General features: G+C 54.1%; 1 protein-coding gene across 17 annotated transcripts in view; it reads right to left on the reverse strand.

Moving 5' to 3' along the window:
- The window catches only part of CAMTA1 (calmodulin binding transcription activator 1), an 807,730-nt gene that overhangs the window by 54,847 nt on the left and 730,142 nt on the right, over positions 1–22,741 (reverse strand). For all 17 annotated transcript variants that reach the window (XM_081054811.1, XM_081054796.1, XM_081054795.1 and 14 more), the window contains one exon: positions 21,349–21,483. In XM_081054811.1, coding sequence (XP_080910937.1) covers positions 21,349–21,483 — 135 coding nt within the window. The remainder of the gene's footprint in view (positions 1–21,348; positions 21,484–22,741) is intronic.

Here is a 22,741-nt window from a genome sequence, read left to right on the forward strand (position 1 = left end):
TGTTGTCTACCTACTGTCACACGAGACAGTCACACACAGTGCTGCCATTTCTCGTGGAGGTTAGCTATTGTGTAGAGGAAACAACAAAGGCTGCAAGGAGTTAGGTAACTTTCCCAAAGGCACACACATGGTAAGCAGCAGATCTGGGTTTCAAGTTCCGAGCCTGCGCCCATTCTGCCCCATTTGTGATGGGTCTCCAAGGAGACAAACAAGTCTTGGATCGTTTAGATACCATTTGTTTAAGAAAGCAGTCTGGAAATTTCTAAGAACCAGACCTGCCCAGCACATTCTTTTCCCCAGCCCCAGCAACGGTAAAAGCTCATTTATGTACAATGGTAGACTTTACCAGGCCAGGTCCCTGAGTGACTGTAATGAGTACAGCCCTCCCTACCAACTGGCATTGGACTTGATTTGTAGCAGGAGTGAGAAATAAGCCACTGAAACTGGGTTGTTTGTCATTGCAACATAACCTTGCCCCTCCTCTCAAATTAAATGCTTCTACATCTGTCAACTCCCAATAAAAACAAAAAATCAAAAAGGAGTCTTCTCAAATGAAGTGGCCATTTAAAGGTAAGTGCAAAATGCATGTTTAGTGTATCTTTAAGGCACTAAGATATAAAGATTGTTTTAACAAAGGACAGGGCAGGATGACAAAGCAATTCAATGGAGAAAGAAGAGTCTCTTTAACATACAGTGCTGGGACAACTGGCTATCCCAAAGAAAAAGAGTGAAGTCAGATCCCTACCTCACACCATATATAAAAATTAACTCAAAACAGATCAAAGATCTAAATGTAAGAACCAAAATTACTGAACTCTTAGAAAACACAGAGATAAATCTTCTCATCCTTGGATTTGGCAATTGTTTCTTACATCTGATATCAAAAGCACAAGCAAGCAAGGAAAAGAATAGATAAATTGGATTTCATTAAAATTTGAAACTTTTGTGCTTCAAAGGACACCATCAAAAAAGTGAAAAAGACAACTTACTGAATGGGAGAACACATCTGCAAATCATATATCTGACTTGGGACTTGTGTCTAGAATATAAAAAGAATTTTTACAGCTCAAATATAAAAAGACAACCCAATTTAAAAAAATGGACAAAGGATCTGAATAGAAATTTCTCCAAATAAGATATAGAAATGGTCGATAAGTACATGAAAAGATGCTGAACATCATTAGCCACTGGGGAAATGAAAATCAAAACCACAATGAGATACCACTTCACACCCATTAGGATGGCTAGAATAAAAGAGACAGATAATAACAAGTATTGATGAGGATGGCGAGAGATTGGAACCCTCATACCTTGCTGGCAGGTAATGTAAAATGGTGCAGATGCTTTGGAAACTGGTCTGGCAGTTTCTCAAAGGGTTAATCAGAGTTACCACAAGACCCCACAATTCCACTCCTAAGTAGGTGCCCAAAAGAACTGAAAACATATGTCCATACAATGGACATTTAGCAACAAAAAGAAATGAAGAACTGATAGACGCTACAACATGGATGGACCTTGAAAACATTATCCTGAGTGACAGAAGTCAGACCCCAAAGACCACATATTGTATGATCCCATTTATATGAAACGTGCAGAATAGGCAAATTTATAGAGATTGAAAGGAGACGAATAGTTCCTTTGGGCTGGGGTGGGGGGGAGGCCTGGGGAGAATGAGGCATGACTGTTAATAGGTATGGGGTTTCTTTTGGGGGGGATGAAAATCTTCTAAAATTAGATGGTGGTGGTGACTGCACAACCTGTGAATACGCTAAATACCTTGAATGTACACTTTAAACTGGTGAATTGTAGAGCATGTTAATGATATCTCAGTACAGGTCAACTCAGTATATCTCACACACACAATCAGAAGAGAAAAAGAATGGAGTAGAAAAAAGAATCAGTGGATGAGCTTTAGGAAACAAGACTGAATAGGAAACGGAGGACCAAGGTCAGCAGGTCCACACTGGTGCACCGAGCCCCCTCTGCCAGCCGTACGTGGGATGCAGGGTGGGTGGAGGGTCTGATAGACAGGCCCTGTTCTGTGAGGAGACAAGACAGACACGGGGGACAGCCTGAGTCACACGGTGGTGAATCCCCCCAGGCAGGAGGACGTTAATTGTGCTTCTGAAGGTTGTGAAAACGGGTACTCCATCAAATTCCTACTTGCCACGATTGCTTCCTTGGCAGCTAAGGATACCGGAGACAGCAGCATACTGAACTTGGGGTTCCTCTTGGAGAACTCCCTGATGGCCTGGTGTTCTGCACCTCAATGGTTGGCTGATTCAGGGGTGAAGGTGAGCTTTGCAGAGAGCCTAAACACCTCCAGTGGAGCTGCAAATGTCCTTCTGTAAATGGGGGGAGCTGAGGGCAGGGGGAAGAGGCCAGGCCTGGGGACAACTCCACCACTAATTACCCGCATGGCAAGCTCCTTTCTCTTCCAGTGCCTCAGTTTCCTCCTCTATAAAATGAAGTCTAAGGCATCTTGATGTGATCCTGGGGCATGTTCAAAGTGACCTGTCACAGGCAGCACCACTGTGTGTGGCTGCAGGGACTCTGCATTTGAAATGACCAGCAGCATGTGCGAGCCCAGGCAAACCCAGCAGAGGAAGAGCCCGGCCCACCCACAGCATCAGAATTGGCACATGCTCATTGTTTTGAGCCTCTGAGACCTGGGGTGGCTTGTTACGAAGGAGACGGCGGTGTAGCAGGCGGCGGGAAGAAAAGGTATTTGCTACCCGGGCAAGCCGGGCTACCATGGGTGGTATCAGCCTGGGTAGGCTGTCAACTCTGATCTGGAAGGAGGAAGAGATGCATTAGCCACCAGCTGACAACTTGGGGTCTCTCTAGAGGACATGAGGCAGAAGGAGAAGGCAAAGAAGCTGGGTGAAATACACCTTCAGCTCATTCTCCCTAGTGGCTCACACAGGCCTATCCATTCCCTCTGCCCCCTGTACTGGACACATGCCAGACAACAAAGTACATGGCTAGTCTCTGTATTAGAGTGGGGGCGTGCAGAGACACGCCTGCTCTAAGGGGCAGCAGCGTCAGAGGCAGGTAATCCAAAATACACTCAGGAAGGGGTGATGTGTGGTGATAAATCACCCAGTGGGCTTTAGTGGCCGACCACCCTGGCTTTGAATCCCTAGCTGTGTGACAGAGGACACACAGCTGAGATTGGACACACACACCTGACCCTCTGAGACTCAGATTCCTCATCAGTAAAATGGGATGGAAACATCTCCTGGAAACACGGAGGATGAAATTGGATAGTGACTGTGAAGTGGGTGCCCAGGGCTTGGGGAGGAGAGCCAAGAATGTTACAGTCACTGGGGTTCTACTGTCTTCGTGACATTCTCCGGGATCTTCTGTGGTGGCAGACTCCTTCCCGCCACCGTTGACTTCCTCTGCTATTAAATTGACTTGCCTTCCCCAGCGGTGGTAGCTGCATGAGGGAGTGGGCCTGGGTGGCTTAGACACGGCCAGGAATCACACACAGATGGAGGAGAGGAGCCAGGAACCAATCTGGTACGGTCATTCAGGAGGACCTGGGGCAAGACGACCAGACCCCTTAGCCCATGTCAGTTCAGCTCCTGGGTGCCACCAAGGCCAGCCTGAGCCTGAACCTCCTTTCATGTCACCAAAGGTCCCATTTGTTCTAGGTCTCAGAGCAAGATGGTCCTCGTGGGAAAAGGAGTAGAGCATCCCTAAGTCTGAAGCATGATAAGAGTTCACTAAGCAGGTGCCACCTGGGGAGGGCGGAGACCGTATTCTTCCTCTTGGGTGGGAGCTGCCATCATCATCAGCAGCAGCAGCAAGGTAATAGTGACTGAGCACCAGTGCTAACTCCTTTCATCTTCACACCAAGCCTGGGCCATAGGCGCAGTGTTACGGAGGAGGAAACTGAGGCACAGCGGGTGACATAACTTGCCTTGGAAAGTGCACTAGTGAGTAGCACAGCCTGCTGATCTCCTCCACTCCAGAAGCTCTTAGCTGCTTCTCTGTTAGGCCTCACATGGGAGCTAGAGAAGCAGAACTTCAGTGACAGGTACAACCAGGTAAAACGAGGAGTCAATGACAGGGGCCAGGGCCCCTCCTTGACCACGGACAGGCATGGCTGCTTAGCTGTCAGGGCCACTGCCCCTTCCTCCCCCAAGCACCTTCCTGAAGCCATGCCAGCCAGCTTGATGACCACCCTTTGGTACCAGGGATCTGGGTGACACATCTCAGACACACTCAGAGAGTCAGGGTCATGTCTGGCCTGTGGTCCCCCTAAGCTGGGCCAGCCAGGCCAGACTGTGCCTTGACTTTATTTGAATCAGAAGCCTAATGCTCCTAGAAGGCAGAGCCAGTAGTGAGTATCTGCTCGGGAGTCAGAAGGCCTGAACACTGCTGTTTTCTAGCTCAGGCAGGAAGGGCTCCATTCTCTAGGCCTCAGTGTGCTCACCTGTAAAATGGGGATGATAATAGTGGCTGCTTCATAGGGTCATTGAAAGGAATCTGTGACACATTTGTGGAACTCATAGCCTGGTGCCCAAAAGGTGTTAGTACCTTATCTTAGCTAAACAATAGGGCAAGGTGCCTAGTCCACACTTTGAACAAAGTAACCAAAACTCCAGTGGAAGCCCCAATCTGGGTGTCTGAGTCACAGGTCCCCCCATGGAGTCTCAGGGGGCAGGTCTGAGGCCTAGGAAAAGCCCTCATGATGTGAGGAAATCTCCTTCATGCAGGACTTCCCATTTTTAGAGAATAACTCTGTGATGGCTGAGTTATGTCCCCACGAATTCATATGTTGCATCTCTGAATTCCAGCACCTCAGAATGTGACTGTATTTGGAGACAGGGGTGTAAGGGGTGATTAAGTTATTATGAGGCTGGTAGCATGGGCTCTAATCCAATCTGAACGGTGTACTGATAAGAAGAGGAAATTTGGATATGCAAAGAGAGCATACAGGACCAATCATGTGAGAACACAGTGAGAAGGCGGCTGTCTGCAAGGCAAGGAGAGAGCCCTCAGGAGAAACCAACCCTGTGGACATCCTGATCCGGGACTTGGTCTCCAGAACTGGGAGAAATAAATTTCTGTTGTTTTAGGCGCCCAGTCTCTGGTATTTATGGCGGCCTGAGCCGAATGAGACAAGTACCTTCTAAGCTCGGCTCCCCCATTTCATGCATCTCTCTGCCTGACCAAGGACTCAGAAACCCTCACGTGCAGAAGTCGGAGCCTCTAAGGCTCCCCGTTCAAGGCCCAACCCCCCTGGATCCTTCTGGGGAGGAGCTCAGGAAGCTCTGGTATTCGGGGTCTGAGAGAGCATTACAGGTGCCCCCTGGGCTGCTGCTGGCCTCTCCACAGGGCAGAAAACCCGTGAGACTTCAGAGAGGTTGCCACGTGCCCTACGGCCCCATGGAATCACGACTGAGAACAGGTGAGCTTACCCGAAAGGTACACTAAGAATGCACTTATTAAAATGCCAATTAAAAAAAAAAATGCCATGATGTGCTTTCTCACCAAGTCGACACCATTTTTTTTTCACGTGGGACTATGATTAAAGAGAAGTGAGTATATGTGTTGTCATGTAGGTGACAACGGAGTCAAAAGACCCAATATTTACACTGAAAACCATTTTGAAATCACCGTCCAGACAGTTGCTGCCGACCGAAACTTGAAGCTCGTGCACCGGTAACAACATGAGCAGGAAAGTGCCCCTTTTAGAGAAGCGACTAGTAGGACCACGGAATAAATGACTGAGGTCGCAAGGGAGGAGCTCTGCTATCACATCCAACCGTGTTCTGTGCTCTGAGCTCCTGAAAAGAACGAGAGCAATCCAGCAGGCGCGATAAGAGGCAGAGCAGTTTACACTGCAACCGTCTCGTGCGCCTGGGGACACAGAGCTGACATACGTATTTAGTGCAGGGAGAGTCAGACTCGTTAGGTGCTAAAAGCCATCAAGTGAAACAAAGAAGCGGCCAGCAAAAAGCACAGAAGTGTTCTGCACGTCTGGGTCCCCCAGCTGGTCTCTCTTTGACACCCCAGGTCACATTTCTGCTGTGGCCCTGCAGGGTACAGCCACCACCCCACACAGCCTGGCAGCTCACTGACTTTGGGACCAAGGAAATCAAGCGGGTTCCTCTGCTGAGAAAGGCGCCTGAGTAATACCAGCCACTTCAAAGAGAAGTCCCCTGGGATGCTGTCACAAGAAAGGCGGCCCCACCCAACCATCCTCCCAGCTTTAGCTCACTGTCAGAGTAACTTAAAACAACCTAGGGCCTTTCACCAAACATTCAGTGCGCACCTACTCCCTTTCTCACTGAGAAGGAAACATGAGGACTCCAGGGCAGGAACGAGGCCTGTAAGTGTCATCAGAGAACCTGGAGGTTCAGACTTCCTGCTGCTGCTCTGCTCTCATCTCATAGCTTGTTCTTCCCTGCTGCTTTTCAAGGGATGGGCTTAAAGACTCCTGATAAATGCATCAGCCATTCCAAGTTCCAGCACCCTGGGGACTTTGAATGCATCAGGCCCTCCGAGGTTGGGCGCCTCTGTAGCATTGGTGGGTTGGCTCCATTGCACCCCTGTGCAGGCCCTGCTTGGAGATACGCACTCGAGCTTTTGCTGGCTTGTGCTGTTCCTGGGTGACCCAGGCCAGGCTTTCGGATATCATAATAAACTTCATCAAGCTTATAAAATTAGAGCACTGATGCATTTTGTTTTCTTTAAGGATTGCGCTGAATTGTTAACATCTTAGAAGATGGCCAAATGCTGCATCTTAGCGTTCCCCATCTCTTACAGGTGAATTGTTGAGCAGAAATGCTATTTGCCCAGGGCCCCCATCCTAGCTCGGAGGTCCCCACCTGCACCCAGCGGCTCACCATTTGCAAAGTCAGCTCCATTCCCATGGGTGCTGGGGGAAGGAAGAGGAGCACTGTTGGAGGAGGGGTCACTTGTATGGGGGCTTCCTGCAGCCTCCCAGCCCCCAGTACCAGAGAGGGAGAGGGGGAGAGAGGGCAGAGTGGGGAGGAGGCCAAATGGAGCTGCTCGTAACCCTGCAGCAGCAAATGGAGCCATCAGAAAACACTTTAGTGAAGAAAGAACATTGCTCGAGCCTGGAGTGCCATTGGCAGGATAGAGATGGGATGCAGGTTTGTTTACAGAGCGTCACGGGCTGTGGCACAGGTGAGTAATTTAAAGAGGTAACTGAAATACTATGTCAGAATAATCCAAGGTGCCTAGAATTTCTCATTTAATTTCACATTTAGGTGGATGGATTTGTAATCTAGTTAATTTCACATCTCCCCCCAGGAAATCTTGAGCTTTGCACAATATTCTCTACAGAAGACAAAGTATTCACAAACCATTTTTCATAATAAAATGTGCTTTCCAGTCCCAAAGAATTGCCGAGGACAACATGAGATCTGTGTAGGGGCAACACTTTAAAAACAACAGCAACAACAACAAAAAACCACGTCAGACATTCACCGTTTCCTCTCTCCACAAGGACAGAAAAAGAAAGTAATTGGCCTGCTGGGGTGAGGAGTAGGGGAGTCGGGGCGGGCAGGGGATGGGGAAGTTTGTCTGTGCAGTGAAGAATTTAACCCTGCCCAGGGAGGTCGGGACTCCACCTCGCCTTCTGGGGTGGGGGGTGATCTCTAAGCCCTTGGAATGTCATGCCCATTAGGAGTGTCTTTTCTTGCCTGGGGGCCTTGGGTTACTGGCTAATCTAACAACATGATTTAAGGGAGGGCCTGGTCACATGAGAGAGTTGTAGGGTGGGGGCTGTCCACACGAGAAGGACCAATAACGTGATTTAGGGTGGGGGTTTTTGGTCACAAGGTATCAGCCACCTCTGGAGAGGCTGGAGACAGAGCAGCCAGGTGGGCAATCACTCTGCTTACATGATGGAGCCCCTGTAAGGACTCTGGACACCGAGGCTCAGGTGGACTGCCCTGGTTGGCAATACTCCATAAGCATCATCACACATGGACGATGGGAAAGTCACGCTGTCCACGGGGAGAAGACAATGGAAGCTGGGTGTTTGGTGCCCTCGTGGACTCTGTCCTACGCTCGTCTGCCCTTGGCTGGTTGCACCCTGTATCCTGTGGATGTAATAAACTGTAACTGTGAGTACAACAGGTTTCATGGGCTCTGAGTCCTTTTAGTGAGTTCTCGAACCTGAGCGTGGATCGTGCTCCCTCAAGCTTTGCAGCTGGCTAGCACGTTCTTTCTACACACGATGAGCACTCCCACGAACAAATAGTATAGTCTTCATACAGGATCAGCCCCTGTCTAGTGCATTCTCTTCCTGACGGGGACACGGAGGGATCCACCTGTCCCTCTCAGGTGCGCCCGTGACACTTGGAACCTGCCTCTGTGGAGCACTCATCCACCAGTTGTATTGTCTGGTTTGCCTTGTGTCCTGGGCCCTGACTCCCAGAGGTGGGACATGCCCCGTTCACACTCAAAGCCCTGGGTCCAGCAGAGGGGCCCTTGGGTAGCTGGGGCTCAGCAGGTCCCAGTGACTGATGGGCTGCCCTCTACCAAGGCTGTTTCTTCCATCATGGTTTACGACCTGCTTGGAGAGTGAGGTGCCTCCCTCAGGATGACAACCTAAGGTCAGAGGTGCCAAAAGAGATGGGTATCGTGAGGTTTTGACAGGCCATTAACGTGAAACACTTGGCATGGGGCCTGGCTGGATGGCGGTCACTGTCATGCCAGTGAGGTTTGGTGCAGTGGGATTCCATGGGGATGGGTGTGAATAGGCAGGTTTCACAGCCCCTGACTCTGCTATTCATTCATCCATTCACCAGGCTAAGGTAAAACTGGGCCAGATGATGAGGGCATCACAGAGGGTCACAGCAGACCTTCCTCCAGGCCCCAGGACTGTGACATACCCTGCGGTGACTTGCCAAAGACCTGGCCGGGAAGTCCTAGGTCTGAGCAGCTCAGGGAAGAAATATGCTTTTTCCCTTCTTGTTCCAGCTCCAGCGAGCTGAGGGCAGAATTCTCCATCATCCGCAGGTGGCCCCTTAAGAGTTCTGAGGTCACATTTAATAAAGGAGCTTAGGGTCAAGCTTCTGCATTCTTGTCTTGGGTTATTTGCCTAAGCTTGTCCAGGGACGGGGAGACCAGAAGGGGGGCAATGGTGCCTGGTCAGTTCTGGGCACCCTCCCCAGCCTGGTTCTAACATCGGGGACACTGCAGCCTTTTAAAGCGAGGCCAGTTGGCAGTGGGACAATGGCCCCAAAGACAGCACTGGCTGTCCATCCATCCATGCCTCGAAGAAACAGTTATTAAGCACCTACTGTGTTCCTGGCCTCTTGGGGCACAGTGATAACTAAGAGAAATCAGGACTCGGCTATAGTCTCACCTTTGTCAGTTTCATCCACACACCTTACCCATGTCATCCAATGCCACCTCCATGCAGACATGTCACAGACTTCTTTCTCCTGCCCATAGGCTTCTCTGAGCTCTGGAGCCTACATTCATTCATTTGCTATTGACTTTTCATGTGGATGTCCCAAAGGTCCTTCAGACTCCACCCAACTCATGACTGGCCCTCTCCAGGGTGCATGACATGGGGTGCGTGCCCTGTATCTAATCCACCTACAAGCCTACTGATGCCACCTCCTAAATGTCTCTTAACTGTTCCCTTCTCTCCAGAACCACCAAGTCCAACGAGCCAGGAGGATTGACTGGTCTACCCTTACCCGCTCTGGCCCTCCGTCAATCCGTTCTCCATGCAGCAGCCAAGAGCACTTCTTGAAATGCAAACCTGGTCATGTCACGACCTCTCAAGCCCTCATTCCCTCCCCTCTCCTTAGAGACAGAGCCTGGCCTGTACCTGAGTGGCCCTCCAGCCTGTCTGGTCTGATCCCCGCCTTTCTATCCACCTCACCAGCCTTCACGTGCCCCCGTATGTTCATGAGGTTCCCTCCACCACAGAACTCTCTGCGTATGCTGCTCTCTCTGTCTGGAAAATTCCTGCCTCCCCTTTCATGGAGTTAACTTCTGCTCTTCCTTCAGAGCTCAGCTTACGGGTCATTTCCTTAAGCTTTCCCCCCAGACTTCCCTGAGGAGTTGCCCCTCCTTCCCTTCACTACAAGCTCCCCAAATGCTTATATGTGCAAAAGTGTGGCGGTCAGCTCTGATTTTTCCTCCAGTAGATGGTAAGCTGGGTGAGTGCAAGAACCTCACCTGCTTTTGTTCATTTGTTTGGATTCCAGCACTTAGCCCAGTGCCTGGCACCTCATGGGGACTACATTACCGGTTAGCGAATAAACGATCACAAAGAGAAAAGTGCTGATGGAGGAATTTACAAAGCGTGACAGGGAAGCCAAATAAAAAGAAGGCATCCTGCACGTGGGGGAACGGGACGAGGTGGGAAGTCAGCTCTCACAGCAAAAGGGCCTTAGAGTGGAAATTTTCCATCGAGCAGGAGTTCTCTAAACTGACCACAGGGAAAAGATCCGAGGGACCAGAAGGAACAGCACGTGTGAAGGCTCCGGTAGGAAGCACGGTATGTGTGGGAAAATCTGAGCATTTAGTAGAGTGGAGGGAAAGCATTAGCGGGGGGAGACAGAGGGCTGACGATGAGAGACAGGCTGAGGTTAGCCTGTAAAGGGTCTGTATTCTGTGTGGGACAGTTAGACTTCACCCTGACCTTCCCAAGGAACAGATGACCACTCCCCTCCCGTCAGCCCTGTGCGTCCCCGTCTAATAGCTTACTACTCAGGGTTATGGGTGCCGGGGTTCTTGCCTGTCGCTCCCAGTGGCCAGCACCTAGCAGAGCCTGGCACACAGTAAGTGGTCTGTCAATCCTTTCTGCACGCATCAGTAATCTAGAGCATGGATGGGAAGGAAAAGAATTGAGACCCCAGGCCAGACACGAGATAGTAAAGGTCTGAGATAGGAAAATGGCAGAGGGAAGCGGGAGGAGGAAGGTTTTGAAGGTTCTAAGCTTGCAAACTGGGGAAAGTCAGGGGGAAGGGAGCAGCAAGGGGCGCTTCTAGACGTGGAGGTCAGGACATATGCAGTACAAGTGTGGAAGGGAGCAGAGGCCTGGTGGAAGACTCATCATACGGAGGTCACAGGCAGGAGGACAGGGTCAGGACACCTGGGTGTGACTCCCTTATCACCTCCTTGCTGTGGTGTCTGAGTGTCCTCGTCTGTAGAATGGGGGGCCTCGTAGGCTGTGGGGGAGTTTGAGTGAGTCCATATCCGGAAAGGCCCTTCCACCTGTCTCAAAATCAATGAATGCAGCTTGGTGCCACTGAAGTGACCCAAGATGTCACCAGCTCTTCTAAATGTGGGCCCCCCAGAATGGGGTGAGATCTGGGGCAGAGTTCCCTGTTCACATCCCAGCACACTGCAGATTCGGGCAGAGAAAGGCCCGTCCTTTGCTCATGCGCTGTCAGAACTGGTCCCTCTGCACGAGGGTCCTGGAGCATGCGGGGGGTGGGGGGGGTGTCGGTTGGCTGTTCCCTCTCTGTTGGTGTGAATGCTCACTCAGCCGGGACACCTAAAGCAAACACTGACCAGCTAAGAAGCCATCACCCACCACATGGCCAGGGCGCCGGGCAGGCTCGTCCACCGTTGTGTCCTGGCTTCTGGCTTCCGGCTGGAGTGTTGCTGGTTCTGACTGTGTGATGGAGAACGGGGAGGGGGTGGGAGGGAGGAGAACACGCTGAAGTATGAGTCCTGATTCAGCAATGGCTTGGAGCAAGTCACGTCTCTTCTTGGGGCGCAGATTCCTTCCAGAGGATGAGGAGGTTGGACTATGAGACAACTGCGTTTCCTTCAAGTTCAAACTCCCGAAGATTCTGAGTTGGTTTCTGGTGTGTCGACTATTTTTACTCTGCCACTGATTCCTTATACTGTCTTCTGTTATTATTAAATATGGGACATCTGACACATACGTGTCTGTCCCTTTTTGTCTCAGACAAAGGGCTCTGAGTTCACAAGTGGAAAGCGTCAGCAGGTTACGGCAGTGGAGGAAGCTGGTCTTCAGCCTATCAGACTATTTTGAATGTCCTGCTGTCACAGAGGCAGGGGGTACAAGGTCGCTGGGCTGCTTGGAAGGGATGAGAAACGTGTGTATTTTTAGGAGGTTTAAAAGGAGAGGCCTGCTCTTGGCCCCAGCCAGAGGCTGTTTTGCCTTCTCAGTCCTGCGTGGAGCTGGATCGGGCAGAACGTGTCTCCTCTGACACGACGCTGGGACCTCTAGGGCCCCACTGCGTCCTGGAGGCCACGCCAGCTCCCACTCTGCGCAGCCCTCATTTCCTTGCTGATGATGTTCTGAGTCTCATAGTCTCAGGACCACTGCTCCCCAGCGCCGGACAAGCAGATGGCCATCTCCGCTCTTCTCCAGTGAGGCAGATTCTGGGGCCAGATCCTAGGAAGGGCTACGGAGGCCCACGAAAGGAGGGCCTGGGCTGGCAGCATCCCCACCCCTGCTGGTCTCTCTGGGGTCTCAGTTTTGCCAGGAGGCTTTCTTCTAGGCTAGTGCCTTCCGGAGCACAGCTGCCCTGTGTCCAAATGACGTGGCACAAGAATGGGAGCCCAACGTAATTGATTTAAGTCAGGGTGTAACCGCCCGAGCAGACCTGCCAGACAGTCTTCCCACCCACCCTCAGGATTCCTGCACCCACACAACCAGACAGGGGGTAGAGAGCCATCTCTAGGGGGTCTGACGTCCACACACCATTTGGGGGTGAATCACAGTTTGCTCCTGCTTTGGGGCTTGTCCCTGGGACTCAGAGCGGGTGCAGGATGGGCCTCGGAGCCTAGGGACAGGGGAGTTGTCATCGTGGGGCCCGCAGACCCATCATAGGGTTTGCTGGGCCAACACCACTAGGTGAGGCAGGACAAGCAGGGCCTGGGTCCTTTCCTCTCACTGCACGAGGGGGCCGGAGGTGGTGGAGCACAGGGTCTCCTGGGCCAGGTGAGTCTGACAGGCTCCTGGTCCTTCCTGTCCTGCCCCAGCCAGGGGAAGGCCATGGCTCTGAGCTCACAGGCAGGCTGGGCACCATCTTATCTGGACTTTCCAGCCACTTCTCTGGGTTCTTCAAATTCATGTTGCCTTCAGGTTTTCCTGCAGGGGTCTCCTGGACCTCGAATGGGCTTCGCTACGTCCCGCTTGCGATGTGACATGGCTGCCACATCCTTTTTCTTGAAAGGCCCTCTTCTCTTAGCCTCACCGGGATCACATCCTCCCCATCTTCCTCCTGTCTCACAGGCTACTTCTCCTCAGCCTCTCTGCCCGCTCCTTTTCTGCTTGACATCCAGATTTGGGGGAGCCCATGGCAGACCCTGCCCCTCTCCTCTCCTTTATCCACACTTTCACGGAACGATCGCATGTGGACCCATGCCTTTACATTTCACCTACGAGCTGATGACTCCCAAATTCTATTTGCATTTGGGACCTCTCCTTGGCCTGTAGACTTTCAAACCCGACTGTACACTTGGCAACTCTAACAAGGCTGCCCATCTTAACATGGCCAAAAGCAAACAGGAGATTCTTCCAAACTCACTTCTTCAGACCCCTTCATCTCAGGAAATGGTCCACTGTCCCCCCCAGCAGCTCAAGCCCCGCCTCTAGGCAAAACCCCTCTTCTGTTCTCATCTTCCCTGTTCAGATCACCAGCAGGATCCTGGAATCTACCTCCACACGTCCCTACACTGTCTCTTGGGACTCGTCATTACCAGTCCCCTTGGAGCCCCATCAGCTCTCACCTGCGCTGGAGCCAGGGTGTCCCGGGGGACCCCTGAGAGAGGAGACATAATTCATTCTCCACACAGCAGCTGGGGGTCTTGAAAACCTAAACCTGAGCAAGTTGAGTTACCTGCTTGGGAGCCTGCCACGGCCCCACTCTCAGCAGGGTAAAACCCCAGCTCCCTGCCTCCGGTGACAGGGCCCACATGGCCTCTTCCCTTTCACTGCCTTCCCTTACTGGGCTCAGCCATGGTGGCCTCATCAGTTCCTCCAACACTCCAGGCCCCTTCTCTCCCTGGGGACTTTGTTCTCATTATTCCCTCTGCTGGAATGTTCTTCCCGTGATCTTAGGGTGGCCGGCTCCTTCCTGTCCTATGGCCTCCCCGTGGGGGCCTCTTCTGTCCCTCCAACCTAAGCTAGCCTCCCTGCCATCTTCTATTGGGCCACCCATTTTTAGTGTCGTGGTATTTCCCGTGGTGATTTGTCATTGTTGCCCACTAGAATAGAAACCACAAGATTAAAGGTCCAGGAGCTGAGCACAGTACCTGAGGCACCCTGGGTGCTCAGTACATGTTTACTGGATCTTCTGGAAGGAGGAAGAGTAGAGGCCCGATGACTGGTTAGGATGTGCAGGATGATTTGGGCTGAATTAAGGTGGTGGCAGAAGGGGTGGGGAGAAGTGAGAGAATTAGGGAAAGGAAACCACTGGGAAGGTGACAGGATGTGGGGGAGGGAGCGAGTAGGAGGTCTCAGGAATGATGCTGGGTTTTCTGGGTGGGGCTGTCCACTGAGGTGGGGAATACTGTAGGAGACGTAGAACTGGGGAGGCAGGGGCAACAACAGAACAGTTGTGAGTCCCATCTTGGACATGTCGACTTGCCCGAGAGAAATCTGGGCACAGATGTCCTAGGGGAGTAAGACAGGTGGTTCTGGATCTGAGAAGAGGCATGAAGGAGAGGATATCAGTGCATCTTTACCTTTACAGGTGGTAAAGGGAGTCCTGGGCAGGGATACGCCCTCAGGGAGAGTGGGCAGAGGGAGGAGAGTGGCCCAGGAGGGAGCTCCCATGGCCTGATTGCTCCTCATTTGGCTTGAGGACTCTCAGCACCTCCGACTGCATTGGTCACCCCCTCCCTTGTGAAACCCTCTAACTGTGGGCTCTGTGACTCCACCCTCCCCTGTATCCTTCTGACTCCCAGGACTGCTACTTCTCAGTCCCCATCACCAGCTCCTTCTGGAATGTTCTATTAACATCCATGAGCCACCTCTCTCCTAGGCCACTCTCTTCTCCCTCTATCGTAGAATGTGACCGTATTTGGAAATAGGGTCTTTGTAATGAATTAGTTCCAGTTAAGAGGGTTCATACTGGATTGGGTGTAGGCCCTAATCCAAAGAGAAACTAGCGACACAGAGACATACACAGAGGGAAGATGGCATATGATGATGAAGGCAGAGACTGGAGTTATGTTGCCAACAGCCAAGGAAGGCAAGGACTGCCAGCAGCTACCGGGGCCAGAAGTGGCAAGAAGGAGCCTCCCCTAGAGCCTTCCAAAAGAGTGTGGCCCCGATGACACCGTGATTTTGGACTTTGAGCCTCTAGAACTGTGAGAATACATTTCAAGTTTGCGGTCACTTGTCATGGTGGCCCTAGGAAACTAATGCCACAGTCAAGGACACATTGGTCGCTACTGACCACCAGAGGGTAAGAGCCACCCACCTCATGCCTCTGAATGAGCCTGACCCTCAGGTAGCCAGGGGAGGGGGGCAATCCTGCAAAAGCAGCCATGTCTGCCTGAGCTCTGGGGTCCCCCACGGAGTCTGCTCTGCTTCTTGCCTCAACAGCCAGGATGAGGACGCAGAGGCTGCCTCCTCAGCCCCCGCAGATGCTGGATCTCCTCCTCAGTGCTGTTTCACTGCAGGGCACCATTTGTCACTGCTACGAGGAGGCGGCTGAGGCCCAGTCCCAAGGTGACCCACTCCCTGCCACACAGAGGAGCTCCAAACAGATCCATTTGGCGTGGTGGCCCCAGCTGCAAACAGCAGGAGATTGCTGCCCCAGGGGGCCCCCTGGCCCCTGGCTAAGGAGGGCTAAGGACAGACACCATTCAAACTGTAATGATGTGGGTCCCACAGAGAACAGACTCCCTATGAGGGAGCCTGTGCTTTGCACAAGGCACAGGCTGGATGGGCTGCAGCTCCGAGAGGAAGTGAGTCCTGCACAAAGCTGCAAGTCCCACGTATAAGACCGAGTCGCACCAGCTTCTTCCCCTGCCATCTTGTCTCTGAGGTCACTACTGTGCCAAGGAGTCCCCAGAAGACCCATGAGGTAGCCAGCCTTGGTGTGTCCCAGACTCCACCCCAGGTGAATGCAGTGCCCCCTTCTTACTTACAGGGAAGACCCCCCATGTCAGCACTTTTTACACTTTTCCCCCAAAGTGCTCCCAGGGGCAGAAGAGGGAGGGTCTTGGCATTGACTGAGGATATAATTCAAGGCAGCTCTCCAAAGTCAAGACAATTCACTGATGCTGTGTCTTATCTTAAAAACTTATGAATTTTGTATTCTACTCCATAAAATAAACTGCATATATTTTAGTAAAACGGTGACATTTTAAAATATTTACAGCCAAATTACTTAACCTTTGCTCTCCCCTTGCATCATTGGTAAAAGCGATGCCCTCGGAGTTTGCTCCTGTTTTCTGCCCACCTCTGTGCATGTTCTCACACGCGGACCATTCCACATCACACAGACGGCCCAGAGAGGGTGACTAGAATGTGGGCTGGAGGGTCTGCAGGAGGGAGGGAGCCAGGCCAGCGGAGCCAGCTCTGATGAGGTACGCTCATCAGAAAGCCCTGCAGGGTCATCGTGGGAGGGGGAAAGCATCCAGAGTCTTCCTGGGGGCAGTGTTGCAGCTGGAATGGCCTCTCCCTGTTGCCACTGGGCTGCACCCGTGGTCTCTAAGTCACTGTGTGGTTTCCCACTCCTGGTGGATGGAGGCTGCTATCAGAAACCAGCCTGCAGGGAGGGGCTGGCAGGACCACGGCCATATGCCAGTGACAGGCAGCTTGGAGATGGAGGGGCGGGCAGAGCTGGGGACCAGCCCAGTTACGTGTCTTCCATTTGTTAGTACACAGGCTTTGGTCAGATAAGCAGGGAGGCCAAACCTTGCTTTTCCTTCTCCTCACTTCCTTAGAAGGGGGCAAGTCTCTCAGTGCTCCTACACACCTAACCCGGAGCCAGGCAGCCCCAGAGGTTAGCTGAGCAGATCACCTCCTCTGCTCCTGGTGAGCTGGAGGGGCAGGCTGCCTGGGGTATCCGCCTGCCCTGAGGCTTACGCAGGAAGCAGGAACCTGAGGTGTGAGCTCCAGACCCTGCTCTCCCCTCTGCCTGAGATGACAAGGTCCTTCCCAGACCCCGAGGGTCAGCAGGAGGCCTGCCCAGGTGGCCAGCTGGCCGAACCCCTAAAGCTGCATCCAAGCCTCGGTGCAGTACTCTCACTCAGGCAAGGAGGCTCAGCGGCCTTAGAAGCAATTGAAAATAGAGTGTAAGTATAAGCAGCTTAATGGGGTCCCGAGAACGGGGCCAGGGGACCCTGGGTCTTCTGAACCTGGCCCTGGGCTAAAATCAGACAGCTGCAGGAGAAAGAACAGGGCAAACAAAGTTCCACTCACATTCCCTTCCAGGAACAGGGGCCACTTAAGGTGCCCTCAGCCGGAGGTGGGCCTGCCCCCCCCATCCAGAGCCGCAGTGGGGCCTCCCAGGCTTACTGCCTTTGCAAATGCGGGCACAGGCAGATGTGCCTACATCTACACAGATGGCACGTCCTCCTTGCGCTCAGCACAGCCCTGGCTGTCTATTTGCACAGGACCCACAGCAGGCAGAAGTGACACTTCCCAGAATCCCTCCCCAAACCGACTTCAGGGTAAACCCTGCTGCCTGACTGCCTCTAGCCTGCAAGAGGTCCCCACTGCACCCCCAAATGCATGCTGGCCTGCTCCAGACCATCCTGCAGTCCTGGTGCAAATGGCCTGGGATCAGGCCCAGGGAAATGTGTTCTGCATCTGGAGCTTTGGGGGAAGAAACAGTGAAAACGGGAGTTCCTGGAGTCTTGCTGCCTCCTCTCCCTGGGTACTTCTTCCTGCCCCTTTCAGCCTGCTCAGTTTTGAGGTCTGAGCGAAGGGTCATTTCTTCTATGAAGCCTTCCTGACCCCTGGGTTGGATTAAGCTCTTTTCGTGTGTCCCCGCGGGCACTCATTCATTCATTCACTCACTCAGCATACATTCACGTACTGTGGTCTACCACATGCCAGCCTGTGCTAGGCAGAAAGGGCCTGTGCCCCCTAGAGCTCACAGTGCGGGCATGGGAAGGGAGGGGAAGCCCGTAGGTGTAGGGGAAGCGCTGCAGCTCGTGGGACCCAGAGGGCTGATCTCCCCAAGGTCAGCCTGGACCGTGCCAGCGCCCCCTGCCATCCCCCACTAAACCTCCCCCCCTCCCCCGCAAGCCCCCCCTCTCCCGCACCCCCTGCTCTCCTCCCATTTCCAGGCTCAGTCTCGGTCTGGATGGCTGGGCCTAGCTGAGATTTTGGGGATGTGGTGAGCCAGGGCCAATGCCCCCACGGAGCCGGCTGCTGAGACAAAGACTGTTCCCCGGGACAGGCTGCGTCATGGTTGCTGTGCACGCGACCGGATTCAGTGCGCTCCACGCCTCCCACCCAGCCCTTAGTCTGGCAAACAAAGCGAATTTGAAAAATCAAATGAAGGAAGAAATTCTCTTCCCGAAACCTTTCTCCCGCTCTGGGGTGGGGGAGGGGCTCAAAGAGCGCCCCTAGGATCGAGAGCACTGTGACAGATGGAGAAAACCAGAACCGCTCACAGCCGGCGGCGCCGCCGGGGCAAGAGCGCACGCACGGCTCTGCGCGTCACTGCTTCGCCCCGGGGCTGGGGAAGGCAGGCCCTTCCCACGCGGGGCGGTGCCGCAGTCCCGGCGGGTCCGACGCGAAGGCTCCTGCATTGCAGCTGCGCCTGGTGGGCGTGCGTGCGTGCGTGTGTGTGCATGCGTGAGTGTGCATGCGTGTGCGTGTGTGTGTGTGTGTGTGTGCGCGCGCGCACGCCTCCTCCTGGCCGCAGCGCCCCAGTTTGCTCGGCGCTGCAGTCCCTCGCCCCCACCCCTTTCCACCGCCGCTCCCTCCGCTCGCCGTGGCGCGCGCATCTCCACCTCCCAGCCGCTCTAATGGAAAATTTGCCCAGCAACCGTGGGGGCGGGAGGAGGTGAGGAAAGGCGCCGCAGAGCTGGGAGGGGAGAGGAGAGGAAGGCTTCTGACAGCGGGGATACTGCAGCACCCTCCCGGGCGCAAAGTTCACTGCCAGGCCACCGGCTTGGCCAGCAGCGGAGGGACCTCCACCCTCTGGCTGTCCCAGCTGTCCCTTTTGTACCGGGCAGATTATGCCCCTGGCGCGGCGCTGCCATTCTGCTCCCCCTCCCCCCACTGTTATTATCTATCAGGCCTGTGAAAGTCTGGGAAATGATCCTCGGGTGGATAAGTCACTTGTATTCATTCAGGGGAAAAAGCATGAGATGGAGGTTTCACTCCTCTCCCCCTGCAGGGTGGGGTCTCACGATTCCTCTGCTCTGACCAAACTTCCCCTCCCATCACTTAAAGGACACCTGCCCAAGACCAAAGGGAAAGGGACGCACCGGTTCCTTCAGGGGCCAAACGGCTTTCTGGAGGGCCGTGGTCTTGCTGTGTCCCCTCCCTGACTCCTGCCACCTCTCCTGCGTATTCTGCCAGGGGTTGGGGGAGGCCGACCAGAGGACAGAGCTCCAAGTCCCCAAGGAGGGGGCTGTGGGAGCAGGTGACCAGCTGGGTAGCAGGCCCACTGCCCAGGGGGCCTGGCACAGCTGAGGGCACTGGGCCACGTTGTCATGAAGCAGTGAAGGTGGCCACCCTTCCCCACTGTCCATCACAGCACCTTCCCTGCTGGCAGCCTCCTGGTACAGCTTGCTCTCTGGGCTTTCAGGGGGCCGCTGATGTTTCCTGTACTCCAACGAACTTCCTGGCTGAGATCTGGCTCTCTGAAGGGCTCTATCTCCCAGGCAGGTCCTACACTGGTCCCCACATCCTTCAGGCCACCCTGGTGAGGTGACCTGGTCACTCAGGGACAGCCAGGGCTCTGCAGAGTCCCCGCTGTGTTTCCCATTTGTTCTGCAAAACTGAAACCGGATTTCCTGAAGGGGAGCCCCTGGTCTCCCTGCCCTTCTCTGTTACATCCTGCAGGTCATGCTCATAGCTCTGGCTGGCTCCAGCCTTGGCCAGAGTCGCTGCCAAGGCCAGCCTGGTGCTCCCAGGCAGCCGCTGCCAGGGTGCAGATGACTGCTGACCCAAAGCCACCTCTGGGAACTCACAAGGTTCAGTGGCCAGGGCGGCTGCCAGGCACCCTGTCACTGCTGGGGCTGGGGCGAGGCCGAGCTTTGCACACAGGGTGGCCCAGGAAAGCTGCCCAGGGCATGAAGCCAAACCCAGAAACCCTTCATCAGCTAGGGGAGTCCGAGAGGCGGGAAGGCAAAGGGTGCTGTGGGTAGAGGGTGCTTAGGAACTGACCCCTGCAGAGGGCCCAAGGTCAGCTTAGCCAAGACCCAATCCCTCAGGCTGGTGAGGTCTCCAGCAAGGTACCCACAGACTGGCACCTCTGTAGGCTGCCCTGATACTGAGGTTGTACGCCGCCCTCCCTTCCACGCTGTCCCGGTGCAGAGTACAGACCATCAGCTCAGCCCCCCAGACCAACTCTGGGGCTTCTCCTGGGCACGTCCAGGCCTGGAAGGCAGCCTCTGACCTTCGCGTCCCCGCCCATCTTTGGCAGCTTGTCTGTGCCGAGCCTCTGCTGCCCCAGGGGGAGCAGCCAACACTCACCAACCCCATGGACAAGGCCAAGGCCAGCAGCACTCGGAGCCCTTTCCATGGCCAGCTGGTCCTGCCTCCTCCCTTGGAGCCTATTCAGGCTCCCTAGCCCTTCCCCCTAAGCCATGATCATAATCCTGGGCTTATTTCAGATGCTCTATGGGGCAGAGGCTAAAGTAAAACCAGCCTAGAAGCAGGGGGTGACGAGTTTTTGAGGGCTTCCACGACAAGGTTTGGCTCTTTATACCCAAGAGGCAGATACAGTCCACACACAACCTTTTGGTCCAGGCCTTGGAACCTGCCAGAAGTCCACCCTGAGCTGCCTCCCCCAGCTTCCCTCATTCCTTCTGTCTCTGAGAGGCTTGGGGCTTGGTGATGGCTGCCAGGACCTTCAAGGGCACCCTGGAAACAGCCCTGGGGGGCAGCAGAGGATGCTTGCACTCTGCTGCTTGGGGCCGGTTAAGAGAAGGGCCTCTTAGCCACTCGGGGGCTTGTCTGGCCACGCAGGCGCCCTGGCAGGAGTGTCAGCTGCTGGTCCAAACCCACATACTTCATCCTGTCCCAGGAAGACCCTGAGATTAAGAGCAGGGACCCAGTCAGTCCTCCTGTGGCGGAGACTCGCGCCCCTCCCTGCCTGCTCTGATCAGGAACAAGGAACCCCGGACGCTTCCTCCTTTTTCACACTTTGTGCACGACGTCCCCAAGTGTCCCTCTCCCAGAGTCTGGCAAGGTGACCCGAACGTTGCTCTTACCGTCCAGTGACAGCCAGTCATGCTGGGAGGAAGGGAGCGTGGGCAGGGCCCGAGCTTTGTACTCAAACACCACTGAGTTGGAGATGATCTGGTTGTTGAAGGCAACTTGTAGGGTCACAAGACCAGTGTCATGGGCTGAAAGCAAAAGAAAGCGAGGTCAGGCCGGGGGTCGGCACCCTGCAGCCTGGTGTACCAACCGAGGGCCCGTCCCAGTGCCTGTTACTGGGCACTCCCAGCCCATGCCTGCTCATTCCTCCAGGCCCAAAGGTAGTACTGCTTGTGGGGACCTTCTCTGGACCCCAGCACCGCTGGGCGTCCTGTGATTGCTTCACACCGCGTATTGAAATTGCCTCTTTGCTCCTCTGCTCCATGGTGAGGGCAGGGACCGGGAGCTCAGTGCAGATTTGCTGAATGAATGAATGAATGAATGAATGAATGAATGGTCTCCCACCTCGCCCCATGGCTGGCTGATTTCTCCTCCTGTCCCACTCATTCTAGCCGGGGTTCACGGAGAGCCTCCACTTCAGACTCCTTCGTGCTTATTTCTGTTTCACCTTTCCCTACGAGCTTGTCCTGACTCACTTAGCACAGCCTTCCATGTATTTTTAGAAGTTCTTCTGCCTCCCTGATGAGAGCAAGGGCTGTGCCTGCTACTTTGGGCCCCCTGGTGCCAAGCCGGGGTGCTGGCATGAAGCTTGGGCCTCCCTCCAATGCCCGGACAGTAAGCTTTGGGAAGGCAGGCCCGAGAGGGACTCATCAGCTGCTCTGGCTCCCACATAGGCTCGGGGAAGACCGTGTTGGTTGAATGAACGAATGGGATGATCTCACTGTCACCGAGAGGGAAGCCTGGCCGTGACGAAGACCTACTTCAGTTTTGGGGTTGAGTTGGCTTGGGGGCTGTGGCCCAGAGACAAACTGAGGGCCCCTGGTGGACATCAGGGCTCTGTCCTGCTTTTCTGGAACAGCAGCTACCAGTGCCCAGGGCGTCCCAGGACTGATTTCCAGGGAGGACGCACACGAGTATTGTGTTACTGTTTAGGCTCTTGCTGTTTAGAAGCTCACAGACGCGAGGAAGCTGTCCAAGTCAGCTGCTCCCCAGGGCAGAGTAAAGCTCCGTTTCCCTCTGAGGACGTCTCAGGTAGACCTCACTTCCCACGGGAAAACCAGCTCCCTGGCCTGTGGCCTCTATGGACCGCAGGGGTCTGTTTCATGCCATCATCCCTGGAGTAGGTCTTCGGGAAGTCACAGTCCAAGCGTGACCAGTGGCGTTTTTCTCCTGTGCTTTCCACCCTTACGTGGCCCCTCAGCTCCAGACCACAAGCTGAACCAACTGGCTTCGTGGTGGGTACAGGTCCCACAGGACCTCCTGTGGCATCCCCTAGGCAGGGATCTC

The sequence above is a fragment of the Rhinolophus hipposideros genome (assembly GCF_964194185.1).
Source record: "Rhinolophus hipposideros genome assembly, chromosome: 8".
Lineage (NCBI taxonomy): Eukaryota > Metazoa > Chordata > Mammalia > Chiroptera > Rhinolophidae > Rhinolophus > Rhinolophus hipposideros.